The following is a 9913-nucleotide window of genomic DNA, read 5'->3' as shown; positions in this document are numbered from 1 at the left end:
AACCTAGTAAAGTTTTGGATGGAACCGATCACACACAGTTTCTTCCAGAGGCATCTAAGAGCCATTTCTTCCAACTCCTTTCCCATGATGAGACCAAACATATTAGATGTTGTATGAGAACATGCACTTGCCACACAAGGAACAGGCTACAAGACTCAAGGAAATTTGATGGTAGGAAACAGGTACACAGAGAGTTCCAGTTGCATGGTTTCTCTGATGCATAGATTTATTTTTAGTGTTTGCAATTTCTTCTGCATAGACCAGATAGACCAAAACCAACACTTCTATATCCCTAATTTTTTTAATTCATGTTTGCTAAATTCTAGCTTTTAATACATGTCTAAAAATTTACATAAAGCATTCAATAACTTACTAGTTTCTGGTGGCTTGCTGGACAGTGCTGAGAAAGTGAGGTACATGACGTAGCAGCTGATAACTCCTGACTGCAGCAAACCAGAATGGGGCTGGCCTTTAAAAGAAAGAGGAAAATAAGTTATTTTTGCAGAAAATTTAACAAACTGAAAAAGAAATCCATATCCTTTAAAGAACAGCACACCAGTATCTTTCAGAAGTGTATCTTTCGTGTTTTACTTAAAGCAGTTCATATGTTCCTAAGCCAGTTTAGATACACTTCCACTGGCATGTAAAAAAGAGTGTCCTTTAGTTTTGATGGCTGGTTTAGAAAGGCATTAAAGATTCTCCGTATGTAGTGAATCACCCCTCTATTTTCACCAAAACCACCAGCTTTCCAAAAGCTATTGACATGCTGCCATGACAGTTTTATTTGCCTGTAAATTTTGTGTTGGAGTAACTCAAATTACTATTTCCAAGTCCAGTATATGCAAGATAATAGCACACATAAAATATACTGAAACATAAAATACTGCTGTCAACTCCTCCAGGCCCAAACTTTACAGATGGTAAATCACAAGCAGTCAAAAGTAAATGGTGAATGAGTTTGACAGCTATTGCCCAACTGCTGTCACTGCAAGAGTTGTATAAGCTTCACAACACATTACCAGCACTCGAGGTTTCTTCACAGTATGACTGCCTGATGGCACACCCAAAATGGGTCACACTTCTGTGGTTTTAGCAGTTGAGCTGATGACCAGCAACAGCACTTCATGGTGCAGATAAAGGACAGGGGCAAGAGCAGCACCACCTCTGAACTATCTTGAGACTTTCTACCTGGACATGGCTCATGCCTCCAGGCACACACCTGTGGCAGCACCAGAAACCCAAGAGGAGAAACAGATCAGTGGACTCACGATTCTGGACACAGGGCGATATGGCCACCAGTGACACAAAGAGGCACAGGCCACCGTGAACACCGATCAGGACTTTGTTGTACATGCAGCCCTCTGAGTGTGTGTAGAAAAGAGCCATGAGAACCAGGGCTGCCACAGCAACGGAGTACAACGTAAGAGTGACCAGAGCAAGCAAACCATTCCACATCTGCTTGTGCTTTGCACCTGCAGTCCTGCGGAGAGAGAGAGAGGCAAGCACCTTATCTTTGTCTTCCCTTCCCAAAAAAATTAAATTCGAAATAGCCGAATTGTTCACATCTTCTAACACAAAAGACATTGCTTACTTTCCTGAAATGTGTAGGTCACTACACCAGCACAGGCCCTTGCAAAGTTCCTCCCATGAAACAGATGTAAACATTCCTTAGCATTAGTGTTTATCTTCTGTATTACCATGGCCAGCTGTTTCTGTAATTATAGCCCAGCATGACTCCTAGAACTTCCAGTCTCTGGGATCAACCCATCAGCACATCTCCACTTCATACTTCAGGGATTTCCTCAGTGGGAACTCAAGACTGCCGCAGGTTCAGCTAGCAAATGCTGCTCTTCACACAAGGACAGCAAAGGCATGTTGTCTGGCACAGCCTCTCTTCTGCCCCTTGCACCACCTCGACAGTTTTACCACCCCTTCGTTCAAAAAGCCTCATCTCTATTTGAGTCTACCTATCTCATCAATCTCCCTCAACTAAAGCATGGTTCATTTTGTATTCTTCTCTTCACCTTCCAAGCACCTCTTGCAAAGATCACTGATTTTTTAGGAGTAGCAACTAAAAAAAGTTGGTTTGGCACAAAGGGCTTTTTGGTGCATGGAAGGGTTTGGTGGTGGGGTTTTTTTGGGTTTTTTTGCTTATTGTTGTTTTATTTTGTGCAAACATGCCTTATTTTTAAGAGAGTATCTACTGGAGAGAGTGCTAAAGTTAAATGCTGCTTCTAGAAAAGAAAAGCAGCTACAGTAATTAGCAGTCAAAATATGTGTGATATAAGGAGTTCTCACCTCTTCCTCCTTGAAAACAGGTATCTAACAAAGACAAAGGTTTGCTAAAACTCTTTCTTTGATGTCAGTATGCTAACTGGAACAAGAAAGGACTGCAAAGGTTTGGAGAGGAAGAAATGAGAAACAGAAAGGATGGAGGTGGAGGCAGGAGTTCTTGCATATATGTGGGAGGACAATTTAAATATTTTAAATTTATGAGAGTCTAAGAGCTAGGAAGGTAATAGCAAATATGCCTGAACCAGAGATGAAGTCAATACCAAAATGGGGTATACGTGGGTTGATAATGGAATCTTGCATATATAGATGAAAAAAGTTGAAGAGAAAGTAGAAGTTCTCATGTCAAGAAACAACAAAAAAAATTGATGTGCATTAAGATGAAACAGAAAAAGCAGGATTTACCAGTTTATATCACTGTACACAGTTTCACTGTTACATTTTGCAAATCCAGTTTTATCCTCTTGCACCACTGTTTCTTAGCAGATATGTTTTCATATAAAATATAAAACAAGTTCAAGGCTTTTACATCCTAACATGCTACTGATTACTGGAAGCTGAACAATTCAATTTAAGAATAGATCAGCAGAGTAGAAGTGAATAAAGAGGAAACATCTGGGGAAGGAGAAAGTGGATGAAGCAAAGGTGAACAGCTCTAAACATTGAAATGAAAGGGTCTGCTTTCAAAAATTACATCCGTGCTATTTTTAAATTCCTTGTTAGGAGCAATGTAATGTTCAGGAGTCCACTAGAATGTTATGCAAATAACTACTTGCCCAACACATACCAATTTTTATTCCATTTGTGTGTGAACTCAACGAGCAGGATGAGCTGAATGGCAATGAAAAGGAAACCTCCTGTTGCTCCTACGTAGCGCCAGGCTGCAAAGCAAAGGCAGAAAATAGGTCAAACTGCAGTCGCCTTTCCCTTGAGATAAAATGGGATTACTGTCTATGCAGTGAAGCCGTGAATGCTGTTTGAATATCTCAAGCCCACAGATGCAGCAGGAGATTTCAGCTGAAAAGCCAACTCAGCTAGCTGAAGATTAGCTCCCTCATGAATTCAGCTTGCAATGTGCTCCACTTTCAAAATAAGCCTCTTAGGACATTTATTGAGTTTCCATAACCTAGAGAATTTTTGTGGAGACCATGAGTTACTATATTCAGACAGAAAATACTGAAACCTTTATTTGCGACTGGTGGCATGAAGGCATTTCACAGGAACCTAAACCCTGAAATTGCAAGGTACTGGAACCCAATACTATAAAAGGCAATTTCTTCCCATCCAGTACCACAGAAAAACAAAGGTGGAGCTTATCTATTTACAAATGCTGTCCCGAGCCACTCCCAAAGAGACAGGAACACTTGGTATTCACTGACTCGTTTTAAGACAGGTTATTTGACTACTTAACCATTGACCTACATATACTGTGTTCAGGTAGCTGTTTGGATACTTCAGACAACAGATTTCTTATGTACAACATCAGAAGTCTCTGAGAAAATACAGATACCTATTTAAATGTTTAGCTGCTTAAACAGCTTGTGCTGCTGTGCAGTGCATAGCCTGTACATGACTCCAGGTATGCAGCTGATTTCAGATGGCATCTGTAAAACTCACATTCAGGTGCTGACTGTTTAGTTGGATGTGTAGCTTCAGGGAGAGAAGTCAAGAGGTAATTTGGGGAAGAAAGCTTGTTATGCTGTATCTCCACACTGGGTTAGACTGCCTTTGAGAAACAGCATTCTAATCAACACAAAGTTCTGCTTTCCCTTTTCCCCAGACACCTCAGTTCTTGCAGACTTTTCACCATGAAAAGGGTCACTTGCAAAGATGGTAAGCAGTCTCGCTTGCTTATGAGTACAATGCATTGCACAAGTTCATCTTTCTAATCCAAACAGTGATTAGATACTAAGGACAAAAACATACGCCATCCCATGACTTCATAGATGACAGGAACAGGGATAAGGACTTCTGGGGCATCTAACTGAACCAGGACCGAACAAACAGCTAGTAAGAGCAAGAAGCTGAATTACACCTAGCAGTGGTTTATGTGAAGCAGTTTTTACCTCAGTTTCTCAGAGCACTGTCCACATAATATGTCTGCCCACTGTATTCTCTTCCCCTGTGTTACTCCTTCCTCTTCCCCTTTTAAACACCCTGGCTAGACAAGATTGGTGTTGAAACACCAGGTAACCACACACACAGGTAACCACGCAACCCTTAGCAAGAACAGGCAGCATGCACACTTTGAAATACTGACCCTATCCCTTTCCACCTGCCCCGACTCAACAACTTCAGGGCTTACGAGTACCTGGCAAATGAAGAGCATAAACTCATCTTGGAATCACAGTATTATTTTTGCTTCTAGGCCACAAGAAGCCTGTGAGAAGCTGTCCCACCAGAACTGGCATTTAAGCATTGGGCCAGTACCAGCATGCCTGTACGGTGTCAGGGTGCCTTCCAAAACTGGAAATGCTTCAATGCACAGTATCCTCAGCAGAGCTCCCACAAAACACCCCAAAAAGTCTAATTTTACCTTCATGCATTTACATCACCAGCCTGAAAGCTAACAACACCTCAATTCTTTTGCAGCATTGCAGGTTTCCAGCAGCAAACACAAGTTCCAGGAAAAGCACTGTGCTCCCTTGACTGCTGGCACCTCTTCACAGCGCAGCATGAACCTGTCTGCTGCGCTACAGCAGAGCAACCTGCGCAAGCCAAACTAACATGTGGCTCTACGCTCTTGAGAGAACCATTTCTTGTGCACCATTACAGCTCCCTGCCTCTTAAACAACCTGGAAGACACCACCACCATGGTGTTTTTACCTAGTGGCCCCGCTCTTGGTCAGAAAAAACCATGCTCTTTAGTGCATTTTCTTGAGAAGACCATGTACTCTGTAGACAGAGAGTTCCCCTCAAACTTTACTTGAAGAAACATTGCAATATTCAAGTTGATCAGACCTTTAGGCCTTATAGCCACTCACAAGGTAGTACAGAATGAAGCAGAATTACAAAACGAGAAGGACGTACCATTGAGGAAAGTGTCCTGATCAGGAATGAAGAAGGCTCCTGAGCACATTGCTGCCAGAAGTATAAGTTTAATCAGCCAGAATCTAGATGAGAGGAGAAGGGGGAAAAAAAACCAACTATCTGGTTACAATAGGCATTAGAGGTCTTCAAGTCAAGTACCATGAGAAATACCTATTTAAAGCCCAACAAGAAAACCACCTTTGATGACTGATTGCCACTTTAGTTAGTTTTCACTTGACTGCATTATTTCTGACAAAAGCAGTAAAATCAACTTTTGGTTTGGTTTGGGTTTTTTTCGCTTAGTACTACATCCAGCCAGAAAGCGGGCAGCACAAACCAGTAAAGAGAGGTGGAAATGAAGCAGTCAAATACTCACCCATTATGAATGTATGCTCGGCAGCTTTTGCTGCTGTTAATTTTGATGGTGAACAAGAAGAATAAAAAGAAGAAACAGGCCATTCCAAAACAGACTTTGTACACCGCAGAGTATCCCACCAACTTCTCACACATCTCACCCGCCTGAATACTCTTGCACATCTGCTTGTAGAAGGGAATCTGAAAAGGACACACGTTACAAGCCATTAGATAGGACACAGGCCTCCTTGTAACCATTCATGTCTACATCTGTTCGCCACCGACTTTTCAATGGCCTCGTTTAGTATCTCTCTTTCTTGATATCCCTCTGCCTGGATTTAAGGGTTCAAGAGACATACAGAAATGTAAACCACAAAGGACAGGAGTCTTCCAGAGCCTTCAGTCTCAACTCCCTCCACATGCTTTGGGGGTACAAATCCATCTCTCTTTCCTTTACTGCCCTCACCCCAGAGACCCTCTCCCACCTTCCCATGGTTCACAGCAGAAGACTTTGATTGCTTCAGTAATCAAGGAGGGGCATGCATGGGGCTGCAGGGCAGGGAGCTCTGGCTCATGCTGCCCTCCATGGAAATGTAGACTGAAGCACACCCAAGCAGCACAGGGGCAACAACCCCTTCCTCTCCATCACAGCCTCCGAAAGGGAGTTACGCCAGCTGCTCTCATTTTGTTTTAAATTAACAGAAAGGCAGGAAAATTCCACCTTTCTGTTGACTCATTAAATATTTGCCTTCAAGGCCCTGCTCTTGCTATGAGGGGAAAGCAAACAGCTGCACCTTTTGGCTTCAGTTTCACCAGGCAGACATGATACTGGGTGCCCAAAAAATCAGGTCTGTGTGGCAGGGACCCAGTCCTGTGCGGTGCTTCCATGCAGACACCCCCCTCACAGCCAGCGAGCCACTGAGCTGTGCAAAAATGCAGGCATTTAATTAGAAAACCACTGCTGGGTTTCAAATAAGAAGGTTCTCTGCATGCTCACAGATCTCAGCTGAGGCTGGTGAGACCAGTTGAACAGCACACCAAACCCCCTGAAGCTGACTGCACTTCTGACTGGAGGAGAGAGAAGACATGTCTGCCCGGACACAACATGCAGAAATAAGTAACTTGGGCAGGGGAGATGGGAATCAGACTTCAGAAAGCATTCAGGCAGGCCAGATTTTGCCTTGAATATTTCCAAGAAATTAGCAAAGATAGCAGACACTCCTTCCTTCACCTGGCAGGTCAGCACACAAAACGAGGACAGGAAAGAACACAGGACTCAAGAGCAAGTGACCAGGCAGTGTTCGCAGCTGTGTAGAAAGCCATCCGAGATGCAGGAAACAAGGGGTAAACACGTAAACTGCAGGCTTCCAGCCACTGGGCTCTGAAAGCCTGCTTCTGTCAGCAGGGTATGCAACTTCCCCTGACACGCCAGCAACCCAAACCAGTCAGGAGCTCAACAACCTCCTAGCAGCTTCCCAAAAAGAGCAAATAGTTTAGCAGCTCACAGCAATGTTAGGTTGCTGTGCTAAGAGTAGCAAACACAACTACAGTACTGAGCTGATCCTAGATGGGCTAGAAGCAGCCAAGGAGATGAAAAGCAGGTCTCAAAGCAGCTGCATGGTGTTACAAGAACGGATTCAAGCTTGGCCACTCTGAGAATGCTCTTTCAGGAGTAACTCAGAGGTGAGCAGCCACTGTGTGAGAAGCTGGACACTAAACAAGGAGTTGTGGCTAACTTGCATCCAAGAGTTTTTAGAGAGATGCTGAGAAACTGCCTGGAGCAGCAGCAATGCTTTTCCCAGGTCTTGAAAGGCTTTAAAGTATGGGACTGGGCAAACATGCCAGCATTCAAAACAAGCAAATGGATTGACTGGAATAATTAAGAAACCTATCAATGCCACAGTGAAGCCAGGACAAGCCAAGAGGCCACAACAATGCCCGGGAAAGCAACTGGCCTATCAATTAATGCTTTCCAGTTCTTTTGCTTATAATAACCATTAGTCAGCAGAGATTACAAAAATGTATAGTATTGAACCATCAATATTTCTGAGAAAACTGGGGATTTTTTTGATACAGATGACCAAGGAGACAGATTTCTGCAAGATCTGTACTTGGTAACCAAGCAGCATTTTGCTTGACACTTACAGAACAAAACAAAAAAATACCCTGGCACCTGATTAATGGACTGAATTAAACCCAGATCTTTGTGTAACTGTAAAAGGGCATCTTCTTTAATTGCGTATGTTTCTACAGATGGGTTTTTGACCTTGTATGTTCTTTTCTCCATTTAGTAGTAATTTCTTTACAGAACTGGCTGAGAGAAAATGGATGGATTCACAAGAACAATAAATCAGTTTGTGCCTACAGAAGCAACAAAGACCTTAGCCATCATGTAGTATGCACAACACTATGCAGTAATAAGTGATGGCCACAGGAACGGTCCTATGAGATTGAACACCCTTTTTGGAGACCCATGATCCTGAAGGAACAGAACAAGAATAAAACCAAACTCTTGGGGACCCCAGCATATAATAAACACGAACACAATGCTGGGGACAAAAGGGCTGATGTAATGAAAAGGGCATGTTTTCGTGAAAGGATGATCAACTGCTGGGAACAATTTATCAAGGCTTATGTGACTTTTTCACTAAAAGTTAAAAAAGACTAGGTTTTGGGGAGGGTTTTTTCCTTGGTTTTTGTTAGGTTCTTTTTCTCTGAAATGCGTTCAGCTGCTTAACAGCCTGCCCAGCCTATGTGATTCACCAGGCTTTCCATTTGCTGGGTAGTTTTGCCAGCTGTTAAATCATGGATTAACTATTTGCCAAGTCTGATATAGTGAAATATTTACTTTAAACCTTTAAAGGTTTAAAGCAACATAAGCTAAATTTTTTGGCGTCTGAGTAGGGGACAAAGCATTCTTGCTTCAGAAACTCAGTATCCGCTCAGATAACGTAAATGCCTCATTTGCTGCACAAGCAGTGATGTTATCAAAGCAAAGTGGGCAATTTTCCCAGTGCAGTGAAACCCTTTGAGGCAACGGCAACATCTACAGAAACAGGGGCAGACAGCCCTGAACTTGCTTTCCCCTCACTGCGAGCTACTGCCACCCAAAATAAATGCAGTGCAATAATCAAGCCAACACAGCAGCAAAATGTCCAGGCTGAGGCTTAGTCACTTCTGAGCTTGGGTCTGCCTGCACCCAAAAGCGTGACTGCAGGAGCGCAGGAAATGGCATCAGAGAGGGAATGGGAAGGAAGAAGTGTGTAGAAATGGGCCTGAAGAGCCAGCATGAGACTGCTTTTGTCTGGATGTCCTCATCCAACAGAGGGAGAATGTGGCAGATGAACTCTTATAGAAATAGGGGAAGCATGAAAGAAAATCTGTGTAGGTGGGAAGACAAGGGCGAAAACACAGGTAAAACTGCCTCACTTGAGCAGCTGAGAAATGGAATAGAGAAACAGAAAGCGACTGGAATAAAACACATGCCATCTTGCATCTATGCCTAAATTCTCATCAGAAACAGGCAATGGGCATCTGCATTTAAAAACCCCATTTTTGGTACCAAATTTGGATTTCAGCATATTGTAATGCAGTTAAGGGCCAAGATACAAACCTGGCTAGGGAAACCAGCCTGAAATCATGCTCTGCCAGAACATGAAGCCATCTAGAACTGAAATGCTTTGACAAAACTGAACTGGTTGTTACTAGTTTTTGTTTTCCTGAAAACATCTTTCTTAGTTTTCCTTTCATTGTTTAAGTAGGACCTGGATATTTTCAGCATAAACCGCTAGTTTTGAAACAGTTTTAGCATTAAAAAATTAATTTAAAAAAAACTCAGTACACTACTTCAATAGACCAAAATAATTCTCTTCCTTTTCTTCTCTCAATTACCCTTTCGAATCCTGTCACATGGAAGGATTTGCTTCAACAGAGTATTTGTGAGTAAAGCTGTATCTGTTTTTCAGAAAAACAGAATTAGTGAAAAAAGATAAATTATATATGGATATAGGCATAGAAGCACTTCAAGTTGGATGCTGCTTTGCTTCATTTTGGAATAGAATCAAGTCTCTAAACCATTTTGTGTAACTACATATTGGTCTTTTGTGCCTGCATCACTGAGGCTCTCGTGTCTTGATTGATGCTCTACCCCATCATTTGGCTTGATACGCAACCTTGCTCCTCTGAAATCTATTCTACACGCCACTATTCAAAATAGTTTCCTGGTCAAAACTACCCG

The 9913-nt window shown here is 42.5% G+C and overlaps 1 protein-coding gene across 1 annotated transcript in view; it reads right to left on the bottom strand.

Moving 5' to 3' along the window:
• The window catches only part of SERINC5 (serine incorporator 5), a gene marked incomplete at its 3' end in the record, with an annotated part of 17276 nt that overhangs the window by 4328 nt on the left and 3035 nt on the right, over positions 1 to 9913 (bottom strand). Inside the window, exons 2-6 of the mRNA XM_010018351.1 lie at positions 5699 to 5877; positions 5323 to 5405; positions 3080 to 3173; positions 1269 to 1480; positions 374 to 469 (exon numbers count right to left, since the gene is read on the bottom strand). Coding sequence (XP_010016653.1) covers positions 374 to 469; positions 1269 to 1480; positions 3080 to 3173; positions 5323 to 5405; positions 5699 to 5877 — 664 coding nt within the window. The remainder of the gene's footprint in view (positions 1 to 373; positions 470 to 1268; positions 1481 to 3079; positions 3174 to 5322; positions 5406 to 5698; positions 5878 to 9913) is intronic.

Source organism: Nestor notabilis, unplaced genomic scaffold (genome assembly GCF_000696875.1).
Source record: "Nestor notabilis isolate BGI_N333 unplaced genomic scaffold, ASM69687v1 scaffold27177, whole genome shotgun sequence".
Classification (NCBI taxonomy): domain Eukaryota; kingdom Metazoa; phylum Chordata; class Aves; order Psittaciformes; family Psittacidae; genus Nestor; species Nestor notabilis.
Note: the sequence above shows the minus strand (reverse complement) of the source record. Positions and strands in the feature narration are given on the sequence as shown.